This window comes from Schistocerca gregaria, chromosome 5 (genome assembly GCF_023897955.1).
Source record: "Schistocerca gregaria isolate iqSchGreg1 chromosome 5, iqSchGreg1.2, whole genome shotgun sequence".
Lineage (NCBI taxonomy): Eukaryota > Metazoa > Arthropoda > Insecta > Orthoptera > Acrididae > Schistocerca > Schistocerca gregaria.
The window spans coordinates 209,095,106-209,114,465 of NC_064924.1; the positions used below are offsets into that span (position 1 = coordinate 209,095,106).

The 19,360-nt window shown below is 37.4% G+C and overlaps 2 protein-coding genes across 8 annotated transcripts in view; one reads left to right on the plus strand and one right to left on the minus strand.

Annotated features, from left to right (window-relative positions):
- Positions 1-14,272, plus strand: part of LOC126272350 (uncharacterized) — a 41,481-nt gene extending 27,209 nt beyond the window's left edge. The window contains exons 2-5 of one of the 2 annotated variants that reach the window (XM_049975156.1): positions 6,617-6,799; positions 7,089-7,317; positions 9,514-9,672; positions 13,371-14,272. In XM_049975156.1, the coding sequence (XP_049831113.1) occupies positions 6,617-6,799; positions 7,089-7,317; positions 9,514-9,672; positions 13,371-13,881 (1,082 nt within the window). In that variant the 3' untranslated portion in view covers positions 13,882-14,272. Of the gene's footprint in view, positions 1-6,616; positions 6,800-7,088; positions 7,318-9,513; positions 9,681-13,370 lie in introns of both variants that reach the window. The other variant, XM_049975157.1, reaches the window with a different exon arrangement.
- The window catches only part of LOC126272348 (cytosolic carboxypeptidase 1-like), a 499,992-nt gene that overhangs the window by 227,176 nt on the left and 253,456 nt on the right, over positions 1-19,360 (minus strand). The window lies entirely within an intron of this gene.

The following is a 19,360-nucleotide window of genomic DNA, read 5'->3' on the forward strand; positions in this document are numbered from 1 at the left end:
GGTGATCCGCCGATCTTCACGCATGCTTTGTTAAAACTTCAACACTGTCTCCTCATAAATTGACGATCTCCTGCTCCTTTGTTCGTCGTGAATTTCGGTCCGGGCAGCTGCAAATTCTCTACACCACTTACGAACATTTTTGACATCCATGCACGACTCACCATACACTTCCGTCAATTGGCGATGGATTTCAATCGGCGCAGCCAGATGGATTTCAATCGGCGCAGTGGCGTTTGCGTTAAACAACCGAAGAATTGCGCGCAATTCGCACTTGGTGGTAACATCGAACGGGAGCTCCATCCTCAACGGCTGCCAAGCCAAGACTGAGCGCCTCAGCGCGGCTTGCGCATGTTCATACACAGCGTGTGAAGCACTCTCGTAACAGTGTGACCAACTGCCACACAAAAAGTTCTGTAATTATAAAAAAAAAACCAGGAGACCTTACTTTTGGGATTACCCTCGTACTTCGTGTTCTGTGAATTCACATGACCAGAAGGATGAAACCATGCTTCATGACACATGATGTTAATGGAAAGGTTGATGTTACTCAGGAGCCACGTATAGTAATCCACACATTTCTGACTGTCATCCTCACTTAATTGCTCCAAAACCGTCACACGATACGGCTTCAAGTCAAGGCTTTTCAATATCCACTCGCAACTACTCCTACTTACATGCGACTGTTGGGCCAATCTACGCGTGGACTTCATTGGGCTCTGAATAATTCTCCGGTGAATGTCTGCAATAACTTCTGGTGTGCGAACTGGGAATTTTTTGTCGTTTTACATTTTGCACACATCATTAGGTGCGCCAGTTTTTATATATACTCTTATTGCTCTCTTTGCTGGTAGTCCTCTGTCTCGATACATGACCCGAAAACTTTGCGAGTTCCTTAATCGATCCTGTTTTCACGTACGCTTCAGAAATTTCAATTATTTCTTCTATAGAGAAAGTAATTTTGCTGACCGCAAAGAGAAACGTTTAACTTCAGGGATGACATATATTGAAATGCTGACAGAAGAATGCTGACAATCGATTATTGCATAAAACTGCCCATTTTTGTAGCTGTTTATTTCAGAAGTCGAAATATTGCATTCGCAATCAAAAGCGATGGCTACTTGGATATGCGCCACCCACTTTTAATGCCACTTGGGTTACCAGGGTGAGAGGGGCGCCAGGGGAGCACAAGTACATGTTTTGTGTACAGTGCGTTTGGCAATTAGTAGCGGAAACTAACACGAATGAAAGTGCGCGAGGGAAAAGGAGGGAGGGGCCAAATAAGTCGCTTGTTGGGAAAATTTTCTCGAACCGGCCCCGAGTGTTGTGTCAGGGAATCGGAAAGCCTAACCGTCGTTCTTACAGGCTTAAGAATTTAGTGGTAAGACTTATAGTACAATCTATGGTACAATATGAACGAGCAGCCAGATCCAGGAACGGACACTCGACGCTGCCTATAACGCAGCAAACACTGACAACAGTGCGCCGATGTGAACTGTAATGTCGCCGTGGATAATGTGCCACTCATATGAGCAGTTGTAGACCTGGTGAATACCTGGAAAATGGTATTTACCTGTTATGCGTATGATATTCAGTGGAAGCTTCTGGGCCGTTAGTTCAAACAGATGGCAAGAATACATTCAGGTACTTCTGAAAACACTTGAGACCGGCACCTGACTGCTAATGAACACTCAAGTCGTCATTTGAAGGAAATAAAATGAACCTGTTAGAATGGCCTTTTCAAAAGACCCGCCTGAAACAGCATCGACTATCCGTCTTTATGGTGGGCTAGAGTATCGCCTGGGTGGTAGAAGAATTCGCTTAACAATCCAGCATTCAATTCTTCAGAAAGAATAGAAAACAAATGTCGCATTCAATATGTATCTTAGTGGGGAGTCTTCCCCGATGATTAAAGACCGTCACTACAGTAACAGGAGCTGGGATATGCTACTAGTTATATGTGCGGCGTTTGGAACAAACAGCGATGTCTGTCTGAGAACATTTAGCCAAGGAGTATATTTTATTTGTGTGAAATTTGATTCTATAGTATCTTTATTTTTCTTTCCATAAAGATGAGGACGTGCCTTAAAACTTACGGAAACAGAGTTGCCAAATGCGTTTTTCAGAGCAAACAAGTTCGAATAGTTCTCTCTCTTGAGTAAGAAGTTTGAAGACTAGGGGCAATGGAAGTTCGATGGTACCGTGACATTAATGTGGGTCACTCAACGAGTCAATTTGGCTTATCAGGTAGCCTATGCCTCATTTTGTATCATAGCTTCGGAAAAAACAAGAAATACCATCTGACATCAGAATTGTGCCGGGCGGATAGGTAAGTGAAATGCATTTTTCTCCATATTATGTGACGTGCCAAGTTAATCCATCTTCTTGTAACAGCTTTGAACAACAAAAAGGGAATGCAAACTGCGCTGAACGCACGCGCTTTGCTCGTCTCTGCGTCATGCTTGACTACTTATCTCGCACAGCAATCAAACAAGGCAAAACCGAAAAAGTGAAGGCGAACAGTGAATAAAGTGGGTTCCGAGCAGTTGGGCACGGTGCGCTGAGATTGAATCTGCAATCGCGGGAGTCGGGGTAGAAGAAGAGTGCAATGTAACGATAAGGTCTTCGGCCGAGAGTCTAGTGAGAATGCTACTATCCCACACTCATCTTCAGGCTGTTGTCGAAGTCCACCGCGTGACGTTATGGCTTTCTGATGCAGACTGCCTGCAACCAGCCGAAACGGCCGCTCATAGCCATTATGACAAGTGACTAGGCGGCTGGGGGCACCGTAGCATGCCGAGACGGCTGACAGCGATCTATGGATCAGCGGACGACGCTGACGTTGGGTACTCAAAGGGTATGTAGCGTATCTAATACTTATCTTCTCATCTTATAGCCCATCCCTCTTTCTTCTGTCGGGCGTGATGGCGGAGGGGTTACAAAAAAACTTGTATTAGGGAGGAGCGAGATTCAAATCCCAACGGCCTCACTGATTTTACTTTTTTTACCATTTCAATGAATCAGATCTGACTACAGCCAAAACGGTGTTTTGATAAGGTCACAGCCAATTTCCTAGTACTACCTAGCCGAACTGATCTTTTAAAAAGTCTCTCATGATTCCATGACGACAGGATTTTGAATTCTAACGATTCTTTTTTCTCCACTCCTTGTGTGCTGACGTTCTCATCTCTTTCAGTTCACAGAGTCATTGGGTTGGTGTTACCAAGAAAACGTGATTTTCCTGTCATTTAAAGCTAGCAGCTACCCTGTGTAAAAACTATTCCAACACCTTACTGTGAGCGAACCAAGGAACTCTGGAAAATAACTGTAGATGTATTCACGTGCTGACAGTAGAGAAGACACTATATACAGTGACTGGCATTTATCGCAAATGACAGTTGTTTCCTTTGCAATCTCTAGTGTAGCACTTTAACAATGGTCCATAGTAACGAGTAATACCACATCCACCACTGGATTGAAGATTGCCTCCACACTTTTCCATACACATACATGTCATTCTTACATGTTTCCAGCTTCCATTGTATGGTCATCTTGGACCATCTACTATCAAATGTTCAAATGTGTGTGAAATCCCGTGTGGCCCATCTCCTTTCCTTTCAGTTAGCTACTTCCATCTCAATTTCATTTTAATTATGGCCATAATTATATCTTCAGCTCCAGTTTGTTCCCTCATCCATATGTTTTCCTCACTTTTTATAATTAACAGCAAGAATCTTCCCATTGATCACTTAACAAACCTGAGTTTTATAATTTTTTTGCGTCAAAAATTTATGTCTTCCTGTTTTAAGTCAAAACTGGTAATCACACTGATAGTAAACATACTCTGTCACACACATTGGATTCTTGGTTTTGGAAACTCTATTTAGTGTGTAAAAAGCACTAAGGTCATATTTCCTCTTCTGTTTATTTCTTTTGCTGTCCCTTGACAGGTTCGTTTTTGTGATGGTAAATTAAATGGTTTTCAGTTTTGTTATTCATCAGTTAAGTTTCCCCTCTTTCTTATGAAGTAATGTTTGAACTTGCTAAAGGTAGTGGATTTCATGTTAAGAATACATTAGTACCAGAAGTGATCTCTTAGGTTTTGTTGGTATGATTTGTTAATGGTGGCCTTCTGGGTGTTCTGCCTAGTTGTGCCAGTCTGGTTGCAGTCCAGGCAGAGTGTACACAATAACAAAACTTACAGCATATGAAGAAGACAACTGGGTTTGTCACTGAAATATTGTGCATAACATAGAAACAATAACAAAGCAGAACACCCAGAAGCACGTCATTACTACGAACAGCTCTGAAAGGACTGGAACATGTATTGGAATTCAAGAAGCTTTTTGGATTGGAAATCATTTCACAAAATGTCAGTTCCAAGCAAGAATGCATTTTGTTCTTACTGGAGATACAACAGCATTGCACACACAGTTTATCTGTGTGAAACAATCACACACCACAGCATCTTGTAAAGATATGAACAATATCTTGTTAAATATTAATAATTAATTGCTATGATTCCAGAAGCTTTTCAACAAACTTTTGAAGTCAATATCAGTGAAATTCAGTCACTGTTTGAAAGTATATTCCACAGTTAAAGTGCTTTACAAGATGAAATGACAGTATGACATAATTAGTCTGTTGTGCTTCTATCCACTTGATCAATATAAATGAGACATGTACACCCGTTACAATGTGTTCATGATTATAGATTCTGAATTTTTGAATATTAGATGAAGACTAATGGAACACCTGACCACAGACACTGATGTGTCCAATGCCTGCTCCATCTGAGAAATAAAGTATAAAATTTAAATCAGAATTCTTCTCAATAAAAATGCCTTCTTTTAGAAACACAGTTTTTGACAACTTGCCTTTCTTGCATCAATAGAGAACTTTTTTCCTATGTCTACAGATATCTGAACTTGATAACTCCATATACTGAATAATTTTAATAGTCGACTCATGTCCACAGTGCTTTCTGTTCAATGAAAAACCCCCAATAATTTTTCATTTATGTTGAGAGTTTTGAAAGAGTACATGACTCAGTGGTTACCACACTGTACAATCGGTTTCAGTATTAAATTTCCAATCAGTTACAGTACCAGGAATGAAAGATCAATGCAAAAATACCGTGGTTCAGATACTAAGTTGCGCTGTATACACACAACAACTATTTGGGTGAACTGTAAGGTGAGGTATTGTGCCTCTTGCAGAACTTTACCCACTAAAGCACTATGTATTCAAAGTTAAACACGGGTTCATGAATCCCTTATTTTTCCATCAACAGACAGTAAATGTAATCAGATAACTTGGTCTCTCTCTCTCTCTCTCTCTCTCTCTCTCTCTCTCTCTCTCTCTCTCTCTCTCTCTCTCTCTCTTTTGGAGGGGGTAGGGGATAAGCAAGCAAAAATCTCAGACTGCTCTGCCTGGTTTTTCAGTTTCTTTTTTTCTGAGATAACAGTACCTATAGGAAACATCCAAATGGCAGCTCTAGCAGAAAAGTGATCCTTTCCTTTAATAAAACCTTGGATCATGTGGTTATAAAAGAATATTTTTGTACACTATTTCTCAGATATGCAAACTCGTTACACTTTTAGAGCAATAGAGAGAAGTGCTTTTCAATTGCTTAACAAAGTGCAGCCTTTGATACTATCCTTTTATGCGATATGGTAACAGGGATGCAATAAATGAAAGGAAATTTGATAACTGAATTGAAATTGAATTGAAGTGAGAAGCAGAGTGGGCTGATGATTAGGAATCTATGAAAAGGACAAAATTTATTTACAGTTGATGAAAAGTTCAATGGATATAAGACACATACAATTTGGAAAGAATGCAGACGGGACTGTCTCCTGGTTCAAAATGGTTCAAATGGCTCTAAGCAGTATGTGACTTAACATCTGAGGTCATCAGTCCCCTAGACTTAGAACTACTTAAACCTAACTAACCTAAACAACACACACATCCATGCCTGAGGTAGGATTCGAACCTGCGACCGTAGCAGCAGCGTGGTTCTGAACTGAAGTGCCTAGAACCGCTCGGCCACAGTGGTGTCTCCTGGTACAACACTTTCTACATGCTGCAAGATATGCACTGAAATGAACATTCCTTTCACTGTAAAGAACAACCAGAAACTTAACAATAAACCCAGAGTTTCCAATGTTTTCTGTTTCTTTCCCTCCTTTCTTTTTGATAGCAAATAGCTCATAATGCACAAATTCAAATGTAGAGGCCTTTAATCCTGACTAAGATTGAATTATAACCCATTTTCATTTCATTTTGAGGAGACATGGTTGATTGGAGATATTCTCAGGCTTCACTTAACTTTAGTGTAGAAAAGTGTATTCACAGTCCAAAATCTGATGGGTCCTTTTATAGTAAATCATTCGCATGAATCCATACTCACTAGAGCTCAATTATTTGCTCTGCTTCCTGATGCCAACAGTTTGTTTAGTTCTGTCAGATTTACTATTTACGACAAATACTATACTGCAAGTTGCAGCAGTTATCGTACAAACAAAATTTATATTCTCAATTATTAAATGTATTTTCATTTTTAGAACCAAATTTCAAGCAATACAGTTCAACTGAGAAATACTTTTCACCTTTGCAGGTCAGCGAATCACAACAATACAGCTGGATGGAGTGCAATATTTCATCAGTCGTATGAATCCATACTCACCGGAGCTCAATTATTTCCTAGCATATCAGTACTGCCGATCACTTGGTTTGCAACTAGCATCATTTGAATCACGTGAAAAGGCAGATTCTTTAATGGAGTATTTGAGGAATGCTGGTAAGTGAAAGTATTAGAAGCTAATAACTTACTATCTGACAGTTACACATGGTCAAATAAATAAAACATAGTATGTATTTCTGTGCTCAAGGCATCGACCTGCTAGAGATGAGCGGCTGTCTTTCCTTATTTCATGTATTGCCCCATATAACATTGTTAAATAAAATATAATCTTAGACAGAATGCCAATTCTTACAACTGCTTTATAACATGTCATCAGGATTTATCTTTACTTTGATAAGAATACCTTCCTGTAATTGTACTTAAAGTGTCTATTAATGCAAAACAGGTTATAACAAATATGACTTCTGGACTTCTGGGAATCGGCTTGGAACATCAGACATGATGTTATGGATGAGTACTGGCTTGCCCTTCAACAGTACATTCAATTACATGAGGAACCTACCATCCAATGATCTCCACTCAGCATCTGAAGACCAAGACGCTGCATCTGATGATGGCGGTGTAGTAAATGAAGGGGTAGTTGAGGGAAGAAGCAAGAGCAACAGGAGGCGAAGGTGATAAAAACTATCAGTAGAACTTCACAAATAACAAATAGAACGTTTAGGTAGCTAACTTCACTAACAATATAAAGGGTGATAACTTCACTAACAATATAAAGGGTGATAACTTTCTTTAAGGTTGTTATCAATTATATATATTCTCTCAGAATGATAGCACATAAGAAAAGAAGATGCAATTTAGTTCATAATAGCCCCTTGTTCACATGTTGTACTTCCATTTTTAGTAGTCATTGTAACAAGTAATGATAGAAGGATTATTGAAATTAATAGCAATTTTGACCACACATAGTGTTTAAAATAATCACAATTCAAGAAAGGATGCCTATGTCCCCTGTGTTGGCTGTTTTGCACCCTATAATATAAGGCGTACATGTCCATATACATATTACTGTAGCATAAATCACATATAATGCCAATAAAAATTGGAACTATGAATATAAGAAATTCTTTAATTGGTACAGTGAAGTTTAATTATTTTCCAGTCACTGTTTACAAGAAACATCGCTCAAAGCTCTAACATTATTTATGTTCCCAGTGACATGATTTTTTTTTTGTGACTGAGCAAACACACATTGCTGACCATTAAAACTGCAATGACATGAAGGGGGCATGCAACAAATGTCAAATTAGCATGCACTAGTGCTTGAATATGCAAATAATTAGCACTTCAGCACAATGCTAAAAAGTAGGTACGAGTGATGCCATCTTCATTCTGAAGAAAAGACGTATTATGCAGTGGATTTATCATTAAGGTATCACACATTAACGTTGTTTGTTTGTTTGTGAGAGATCATGTTATGTCTTCTATAAAAAGGAGAAATATGTACCAGGAGTGGCAGGATCATGGAGCACCACAGGCTGTCAGCACAACAACCATTGTTGCAGATTCCCTTGTTAGGGCAAGAGAGAGAGAGAGAGAGAGAGAGAGAGAGAGAGAGAGAGAGAGAGAGGCACACTAACAGTGGTGCATTCAAAGAAAGAACTGATGCCACATCTTTTCGTAAGAGTCACAGATCTGCATACAGCAGCATGGCAGTCCTCTGGATATTCCGAGTAGAATGAATACTGAGAGACTGCATTTGTGATCATCATACAAGACCAGCACCTAGAGTGATGGTATCTGATACCTTTGGGTTTGAAGATTATCACTTTTGGTTCACATAACTGGTAATTTTGACAGCAACTGTTACGTATGTGTTGTGCTGTATTTTTATTGGCCCAGAGTCCTTTGTACACAGCTCATGCATTAGACATTGGGCAAGTCTGTTATATGCATATGTATGAAAATGATTTCTTTGCATACTTATTTAAAATTACAAATAATTCACTACATACTTTTAAATAGTATTCAATAGATAAGAAGCAGGGATGCTGTAAATGTAATTTTGAAGTGACTGTGCCCATCTTTGTGGTCTCTACAAGTTATCTTCTGACAATGCATGACTGCATACGGAGTGTGTTCAAATGTTGCTCTGGCATGTATGTTAGCAAGATCTCTCACCTGCTGCAAACACCTGGTCACAGGCTGCCAAAGGCTGGTATGCTACCACTCATCAGCCACTAAGCCTGAAGCAGTATGTAACAATGTACCCTTATCTGATATATGAGTTAAGTTTAAATCAATGCCCAGCCAGGTTAGCACCACTGTTGCTACCAGAGGTGACAGCTCTGTGTAAAAAATATTACTATTGTACACTGTACACTCCCAAATCAACTACAATCACATATTCATTTTCTTATACTGTATACACATGATAAATAACATTTAATTATTGGTTATCCTTCCTGGTGTAACAATTTTAAGGGTCTTGGTTGAGTTCACCAATAGAGATATGCAAGACCTACTGCCCTTCAATATTGCATGATTTAAGGAAGCACAATGACAAGAAATTACTTATAAGAAGGTGAAGAACACTGATCAGTCTAGCAGCAATTACCCATAACGCCAAGGGCAGTTTCTGTGGATGGTTTCAATAGTGTCATCAACTGGAAAGAAGTGCATTACATATGTGCTGCTTAGCACTGAAGGGAAATATTTGTTCCCTTTACAGTTTTACTTCATTGCTTTTTAGAAAGTTATAAAGTGCAGCTAACTTTATTATGTTTATTTATCGAGGTTTTAAATAATTTACTTACTTCCATGATATCTTAGATGCAAAAACAGTCTTAAATTGTTATCCTTTTTAACAGAGGAGGATATCACAACCCAAATACAGGCTGTGTGACACTGAAGGCACCAGAACTTTCCTGGGAGACAGATGACTGCAATGCTGTGAAGGACTTCATATGTGAACAGACACGGTGCTACTATTACAATTATGGCTCCATTCCTGTGTCCACATCCCAGGGGTAAGAAGGTGAGGAACACATGTCTATCCATATCAAAAAACCATTAGTCTAGGCAGCTGCTGCACAGTAATTCCAAGCATCATACAGTGCAAAGTGATGCGACACTATGTACAACCAATGCACCAAACAGTAAAGAATAAATTAGTTTGATTTCTACCCCGTGGCTTTTCTAAATCACAATTCTGCTCACAGATGTTGTACATACAATTATTATCTCCTTATACAACTTTTTTCTGTAAGGCTGTCACCCTTGGCATTAACAATTGAAAAATTATTTTAGACATACGCATGACAATCTGGAATATTTGTTTAGGTATCACTATTGGGGATCTTGTCTGGTGAGATGTAGATTTATCTGATTCATTTTTGTCATAGCATTTCTCCATAGGGACAGCATTACACATGTTCTTGCATGATCTGATCCTTTAATTTTGGTATTTACTGACTAAAGCATGGATCTGATGTAAATTCTACAATTTCCTATTTAACTGGTATTTTATTTCCAACTAACAGTTTGTTTCTCAAAGGTGGAATATCTTTTTCTTGGACTTGACATTTATTATCCAGAGAATTTGCAATTCTTCAGAAGTAATAATTCTCTCAGTCACCTCACCAGTTTCAAATCATTTAGGCTGGTCCATGTCATTCGTAATTTTAATTATATTTCAATTCAGTAGGAGCTGAACATCTTATTTCCATTGGTGTGGTGCTGTAAAGCTCTATAAGAAACAGACAACTATGTTTTATCAGTGATGAAGAAGTAAGTTTATGAGATGTGCCATTACACACAAGGTCATTAAAGATGGTGCATAAGCTCAGAATGACAAATATCAAGATAATGCTGAACAGTAAACCACGACAATAGCAGTCTGAATAATTTCTCTTTTTATGCATTATTGGCACATACATAAGATGAATTATTTGAGATGGTGGAGGCAAATGATTATGAATTAATTTGTTTGTAATTACATCCATTGTGTAGAAAGTTGACTTATTTTCTCTCTGTAGATGTCTTACGAAGTACGAGGATAGAACAGCTCTTCTGCTTTTACTGTAAGAAGTACTGAATAACAAACTTCTTCAGCTTACTAATAATTATTAAAGAGGCATTGAGTATATCACACCAGCAGCAGGAGATATAAGGAATGAGTACTTTCAATGAGAAACACTAAATAGAACAGAGAAAAGATTAGCTCTGATATATATAATGAAATTTTAAGGCGTGTACAATATCATACAGAGTTGTGTAACATTCAGCTGCATTCGTTCCACACATTACCAGTTTAGAAGTATATAATTTGATAAAGAATTCTGCCAACACATAGCTGATTAAAAACAGAACTGTCATGAAGTTACACATTTAGAACATTTAACTGAAATGTATTTACTGCTCTATTAGGATTATTCCACATTACCTTCTCAAATTCCAGTTGAGATATGTTTACTATCTGATAATGACTGTAACATACCTTATCCCATATTTAGAAAAGAAAACATTTATCTTTGTACAAACTGTCATTTAATACAAAGAACAACTTAAAACTAAATGCAGAGATTATCACACACAAAAATACAGAACATTACTTTAAAAAAAGAAGAAAATTTTAATACAGATAAATTGAGCCAAGGAAAGGTTCCTTTTTGTGATAACTTAAGAATGTTATGCTAGTGTTTCCACAGAGAAGCTAGGGATATTTATGTAGAGATCCATTGTGAAGTGTGACAACTACTCAAGAGGACTATTAACTGTGTGTGGCTAGTACACACAACAGCGGACATGTGGAAATATATTTAAAACCATTTTATTTGTTTAAGAGAGAGTTGTACAACTAATTCACATCTCTCTCTTTCCTTGTCATATGCTTCAAATTCTTTGGTCTCTCTCAGCATCCTGTATTGATGAAGTCTGGGGAAACAATAACTGCTAACAAACAGTATTGTTCTATTACTATTAAATGAGCCTAATTTATGAACTAACTTGGATTAAATACCAACTGTCTTGTATCTAAGACAGTTATCAGTATCTTCTGTGCTCATATAGCTATTAAAAACTGTGAAATATGGTGTATCTATCCCATGACAGCAAGACAAATTGCAATTTCTAATACCAATTCTTGGAAGCTTTTTGATCAAGGGATTTACAATAAACGTCTCTCTTTTACAAGAAATTAAAACTTTTTGTGCAATAAAGATAATTTAAATGAAGGTTTAACATAATGAAACTGTGGAAAGATCTAAATACTGTGTTGTAAAACACTAGACAAATGGTGAAAGACTCTTCAGCCACAGTGTAAATGAATTAGGTCCTGTGTCTCTGCCATGCCATTAGTACAACAGCTACACTGCCCAATAGATGTGCTGTCGGCTGACGGGAGAATGGCACATGTTCAATTGCCACTGGCATTTGGGAACGCACATGGTTTGGTGCAGCATTTTGCACTTTCCCCAAAATGCCGGTGATACCAGCGTGCGTCAGGTGACGGTGCAGGCGAGCGGGATGGGTTTCATATTTTTTTTTTATGTTAAACTAAATGATGGCACTTTATTTCTGTGTGTGGAGCTAAAATACAGAGCTCACGATTCTAGTAATGTGCAATAGTCTAGTCGAGGTCAGCGAGCATTGCTAGTGTTACTCAACACACATGAAAGGACCACACACTAGAGAAAGACAGACAAAAAACATTGAATAATTAACATACTAAAGGTAACAAAAACAAGGAATAAATGATCCATACTTTGCACGAATAAACCCAGCACCTCTGGTGGCGCGCACAGAACTACTGACGCATGCGCAAAAATTTGACACTCGTGCACTGACAAACACACACACACACACACACACACACACACACACACACGGTAGGTGGCTGCAGGTCACAAAAACTCATGAACTTTCAGAACTGCCAGAAAAGAAACAAGGGGATCTAGACTTTTTACAGGTCTAGACAGGGTAACTTCCTATCAAAATCTTTTCTTTCATCTTCCATAAAAGTAAACTTAGTTCTCAAAAAGAAGTGAATGTCTCTGTGTGTGTGTGTGTGAGTGTGTGTGTGTGTGTGTGTGTGTGTGTGAGAGAGAGAGAGAGAGAGAGAGAGAGAGAGAGAGAGAGAGATTGTGTACCAGTATGCTGTTGTCTTATAACGAAACATTTTTCTAGCTTTTATTGGTTGCAGTTGCATTCTAGATTACCCTTTTCTATGTAAATGGAGCATTACAATAACTAACAGTATTATTTTTTGCATGTACTAACAGGATATATATTTCAAATATTAACATCTATCTATAGATCTATCTTGTGCAAAAACTATCAAAAACTTTGAAACATAAAATGAAACTAAATTTTGGAAAAGTTTTAAAGTTTATGGATAAAGCAGTAACTGGCAGTGGTGTGTAGACTAATTTTTTTTGACGTGGATAGATGTAAGTACTCACATGAAAAATAAAACTGGTGGAAGAAAAATTATGTTCTTGTATAAATTAAAATTTATATCAAACAGTATGGCAATGCTGTATATATAATGCACATTAAGGTAAATACATGAATTGTACCACAGTGACCTCTCTAAGAAACACTTTAATGGCTAAATCTGATTTTGTGTGTGTGTGTGTGTGTGTGTGTGTGTGTGTGTGTGTGTGTGTGTGTGTGTGTGTGTGTGCTACATGCATTAAGAGCTTGCTGAGTCACACTGTGTTTGCAGGAGCAGCAAATACCCATCTGGCAGCAAATATCCCTCAGCATCTGGACAACAAACATCGACAACAGCAGCACCTACTACTACATCCACTACTCCAGTAACGACAGAAAAATCTTCAGAAAGTCCAAGCACTACTCCTGCCAGAGGGAAAGATTTGGACAAGACAAACCGTCGAGTGACTCTAAGACCACCATCAGAGAAATCTGCCCCACTACCACTGTCTTCAATTTTTCCAGATCTCATGCCTTCGCCAAGAAGTTCCGAAAACAAATCCATACCTAACATTGTAACAAAGGCATTTCCAAGAAAAGATTCTGACAGCAATGTTGTTTATGTAACTGCTGTTGGAGTAAACAGTGAAGAACCTGTGCCAGTAAATAAGTATACAGAACCTTCTAACACTGCAGCTCCAATGACCACACGGGACAATGATGAGAGCAAAGTGACTGCCCAGATGACTGGTCCAAAAACCTTTGCACGTGGCAAGGTTATCGATCCTCCAACTGCAAAGTAGTCGTGAAATTACAAAAAAAGATTATATGAAATACAGTGTTGGGCATCTTGAAAAAGAAGAACAATTGTTTGACAATACAGTCAACATCAAAGTTACAGTGATGCTTCTATCTTTCGATTTTCTTAACACACATTTGCTTAAATCATGCATCACTAAATATAGAAAGAAACTGAAAGATGTGTATAATGTGTGGATACATATGTAAGTAAAAAAAATGTATGTTAATGTGAACTTATTGTGCGTGTTGTTGGACAACAGAAGCCTACTGCCAGAATACTCTTACAACATGCATGACTATTTCACAGAACTGGGATCTTTTGTCATTTAGCAATTATTAGTGCCTTGTATGGAAAGCTGTAGATCTGCCGTAAATAAATCTAATGTTGTAATACTTGTGCGAATGTGTTCTGCTTAGGACTGCCTAAAGTAAATAGCCTTCCCTGATATGTAGAGCCTTGACAGTTTTCTGACAGCAAAACCTTGTCCATTATGAAATTTATCTATGTGTAAAACATAAGTCTCATGAACTGAGATGAAACGAACTTTCTCAATGGAAACTAGCAATATATGAGCTAGAACACACAAACTCCCAATGATAAATGATACATTTTTATCTCACTCTAGACATTTTAAAAGTTTCTATCTACTGACAAGTGCCCTAGTCGCATTTTTTAAATGAGAATGGTACCAGTAAGGTCAGTCTTTACATGCAACGTACTGTACGTTTCTGAGGATTCACAAAGAACATGGTTCACCTTTATAGTTCAATTTTCAACTTTTTAAAAGATGTTCTAGCAATTTAAAAAAAAAAAAAACCTTGACAACCTGTGCATATAACATGACGAACAAGTCAGTCATCTATGAACTATTAAGTAAATTATGCTGAGAATAGCCTGACATAGAAAACTCTTATTTTTTCGAAGATATTAAAATTTGACCCATCCTTAATCAATTTACAGTTCTTGCTGGCTTCCCACAACTAGATTTAGGTGATTGTGTTACCATAAACGGTTGCAGATGGATGCCATTAAATACTGTATTTGACACCTGTACTTCATGGGTGTAAGTACAAAAACTGCCCCCCCCCACCTTTTTTTCATATTCACATACATTGTATTAATTTATTTATGTTAAGCGTAAGCTGAAAAAAGTATCATTCACAGGTCTTTCTGCAAATTATGAGATTCTTTTGTGTTTGCAGGCAAATCAGTTAACTAATTAAGACATTAAGATTGAAAATCAAAGATTCTTATTAGTAGAAAAACTTCATATTTAAGGTTGAGAAGCCAACAAAAAGAATTCCTTAACATAATTAAAACAAACAAATAAAAATTCCTCTTCTTCACAATGATGAAACTGCGGTTTAACTTTTGTCATTGTTTAAGATACTTACAGCAAGTTGAGTATCCTGAAATTGTGGTGTTACGTAATAAGTGCCCATGTGTTTTAATCAATATTCCAACATGTTATCTGGGGGCAGCATTCTGAGAATACATACAGATTTAAACGCAAATTTTACAGGGCATCTCAGTAATCAAATAAGGGTATCTGAAGGTTTCATTAGGATATAAAAAACTTAAAGACACTTCAATTTGCCTAGAATAATTGCTGACCATTGAAGCTGACAAACACATCAGGCCAAAGTACACCCACTGTTCTATATCGTTTTAGTAACTGGAATTACGGAAAAGGTTGTTCATGACAGACTTCTCTATGCCTAAAAGTTCCATGTTCAAGTCACCATCTACCATGCAGTTTTAACTTATTGCAAAAACTACTCCAATTTCAATGTGGATGGATTCATGGTAATGACTGGCGTTCAGAGTGGGAATTTTGAACTGGCATGTCATTTTCTTCCTAATATGAATACAGTAGTTTGTTCAGTTTTATGCTCAGACTAATTCTTTTTCACCTACTCAAAACATATGTTAAATCTGCGCCAAAAATAATTTCATAGATCTGCTAATGCTGAAGATAAGTTTGGTCCCACCTAACTTAGTGTCAGTACTTTAATATAGAAGCAAATACAAATAGAGATATGTAGAGAATCGAAGTAACTAATTTCCAACTAAATGAATAATTCAGGAGTCACATATATGTTCATAAGTTTTTCATTTCAGTGTCTTCAAATTTTACAAATACAGGCTAAAAAATGAATCTAATACCCAAAAATATAAAGTTTTATATGTTTATCGAAAAAGTATTTCGATTACGTTGCAACTTCACTAAAATACGTGAAAGCAATAAAATTAAGAAATGTGAAATGACATCAATGGATCATCCCCCTCCTCACCTCCCTCCTCCCCCTCCATCACTCACTCCCTGACTGGAAAGTGGGTATTAAAGGATTTTCCAATTTATGTTTGTATACTTACTGAGAAAACTCTTGTTCACAGCTTGGCAGAGGAACTTATATTCCAATCTTAGTGAAAATATGTTTTTAAAAAAGAAAGAAACTTCCACATGGGAAAAATATATTAAAAACAAAGATTCCAAGACTTACCAAGCGGGAAAGCGCCAGTAGACAGGCACAATAAAATAACACACAAACACACACACAAAATTTCTAGCTTTCGCAACCGACGGTTGCTTCTTCAGGAAAGAGGGAAGGAGAGGGAAAGACGAAAGGATGTGGGTTTTAAGGGAGAGGGTAAGGAGTCATTCCAATCCTGGGAGTGAAAAGACTTACCCTAGGGGGAAAAAAGGACAGGTGTACACTCGCGCGTGCGCACGCACGCAAGCACACACATCCATAAGTTTCACATAAGGGAAAAATGACTATTTTCTTACGTACACACCTGAATCTTTTCCTTCTTATGCAGTGTGTTGAGATATATCATAGGGAAGCAGAAATTTTGTATATTCTTCCTTGACTACAAGTTCTCAAAATTTGCCAAAACTGTTTTTTTTTCCTCCATCAACTACAGCTTCCCAATCATCTACATTAAAATTTTACATGGGGTATATAAAATCATTGTGATTTTACTACTACTACATACTAACTTTTGTAACATTTGCTGTCATTCCAACTTCGTAATAACTTCAAGTGCCATAGAAGTACTCTTTCTTATTTGGTCGTACTAGCATCTTGAAAGTGGTTTCCTTAACAGATATTCTCCACTTTTCCAGAAGTCTAGCAAAAATTAATTTTCTACTGACCTACACGTGATAGACCACAAAAGTTGACTTGTAAACTTTTATTTGGCTGCTGTATCTCACATTCCATTATTTATGGAAATTATCTTGCACTGGTGCACATCTAAAGGGAACTATTATGTAGAAAGAAAGCGTAAATATTGTTCACGTCTTTCTTTGCAATCATCCAGCATCAATACTTTCCAGCATCATTATCAGTGAACAATATGATGCTGCTACTGATGCTCCCAGATTAAATATTTATTATATTACAACATTAACAGTAGTGTTACACACACCCAATGTTAGTGTTTTCTGTTGAGCACTTACCACCCAGCAAAACATACTGCTTCTATTAGTAAAAAATTATTTAAGCTAATAACATATTTCTGAAGGAAACTCCGTATGATCATATTCTGGCTGGCTGCAAATCAATAATGTGCTACAGTGTGATAGCTTACAGAACTCTAGGAGTTTGAATCTACCTGTTCACCAGCATCCACAACTTTAAAGATACTGTGTTTGAAGGAAGCAAGCTCTCCCTCTCTCCTTGCCCCATGCAAAAATGGTTTTTCTTGAATTTGTGCTTATTTCTTAAAAGAAATTCCCTTTCCTCCAACATCACACTGTCTCACTTCAGACTCTGCTCTACTATTTTGCAAAAGAAACTTTTGGCATGTCTGTCCGTAACTATCTGCATCAGTTCTTGAACCCTAATTACTAACTGAAGTGTTCACACAGTGCTGCACTTATGTTTGCTGCAAAAGAGACCCTCAGTAAGTGTGTGTAAGGAAAGTGGTGATATCAGCATTGTATTTTATGTAAAATACAAGGAGAGTCCATCTAGGCCTGGTATTTGGTTTGAACTTCTATTTTGACAGGTTCTGCCTACAGCAAACTATTTTTCTTCTTCTTTCCGACTCAGATGTATTACACTGAAGTTCAGCAAAACATAATTGGGTGGAAAAGAAGGAAAAATAGTGTCTCATCAAGGCAGAACCTGCCCAAAAAAATTATTTGTGAGCAAACATGGACACAAGAATGAGTTTAAATATCAAGAACATTTGTTTTTCTATAACAGGTGTGCTCATGTTAGCATTACTCTATGTGTGAAGTGATCAAACATATGTGAACAGTGAGATCTCTATGCGTGAAGTGTTTCTGAAAGTGAAATTTAGTATTTTGGCTCTGTATCTTGTTTTATATTTTCCAACACCAGTCTAACATCCAAGACAGGAAGAAAAGTCCCAATCATAGCTTTGTACAGGGTTAACAGTTCTTAGGATTTCCTGACAAATCTTTCACCAAGAATTGACTTTGGAAATTGCTGTACGATTCTTGCTTAGTATTTCTTATAAATGAATGAGTTTAAGTTTTCTCTATATACATACAACGACGTCCACCAAAGTGCATGTCACATGACAAGGTTTCTTCCTGTTCCAGTTGCACCTGCAGTGCTGGAAGAAAAACTGCTTAAATGCCACTGTGCATTCTGCAATTAATGCAATTTTGTCTTCACAGTCCTCCTCGGAGGCTGATTAATTTCTCTACATTACCTTTTACAGCAAGAGAAAATTAATAAGTTATGAGAAAAAATTGCTGTTAACTACTTACCTTCAACAGACTAAATCTATAGTACTGCCAATACACACACTGCCTAGATTAGTCTGTTCAAAAGAAAGGGCAAGTCACCCAGAGATTCCAGACTTCAGGTAGGTCTTGCACTGTGGGGTCCGAGTGACGTGGCTTTCTTTTAACCTTTTCCCAGTGCATTCCTTTCTCCCATTTGGAACTATTATTTCTAAAAGCTGGGCACTGTCTCTCTTATTATGTGATCCAGTTATTTCAGTCTTTGAATAATTCTACAAATGACATGCCTGAATTTGGTGGATAATAGGGAAATAATTATTAAAGTAGGGCCCCACTGCACGTCTCTCTTGTCTACCTCTGTTCAAAGTTAGATTCATTTTTAATATTGCTAGAATTAATATTTCTGTTTGTTACTACAAACTGTCAACCACATGAGGGGTCTAAGGGAACTGCCTGCCACATATTCCACAATGGTCTGTATTATGGTTGTCTTTAGATAGAGGTATTGGGGAATTTATGTATAATTGCAATAACTAAAACATTACCTCCAAGCTCTGATTAATACTCTTGTAATATCGCAAGTAGATAGACTCCTGAATAATTAATATCACCTTGCAATTATGAGACCTTAACTTTCTACAGGAAATGGAAAAATAAAACAAACACTTTTTGCTTTTTTTGCAGTGTTGAGATAAGAGAAACTCCAGGGGTCTCAACATTAAAATGCATGTCATTATTGTGAAAATGGCTCTAC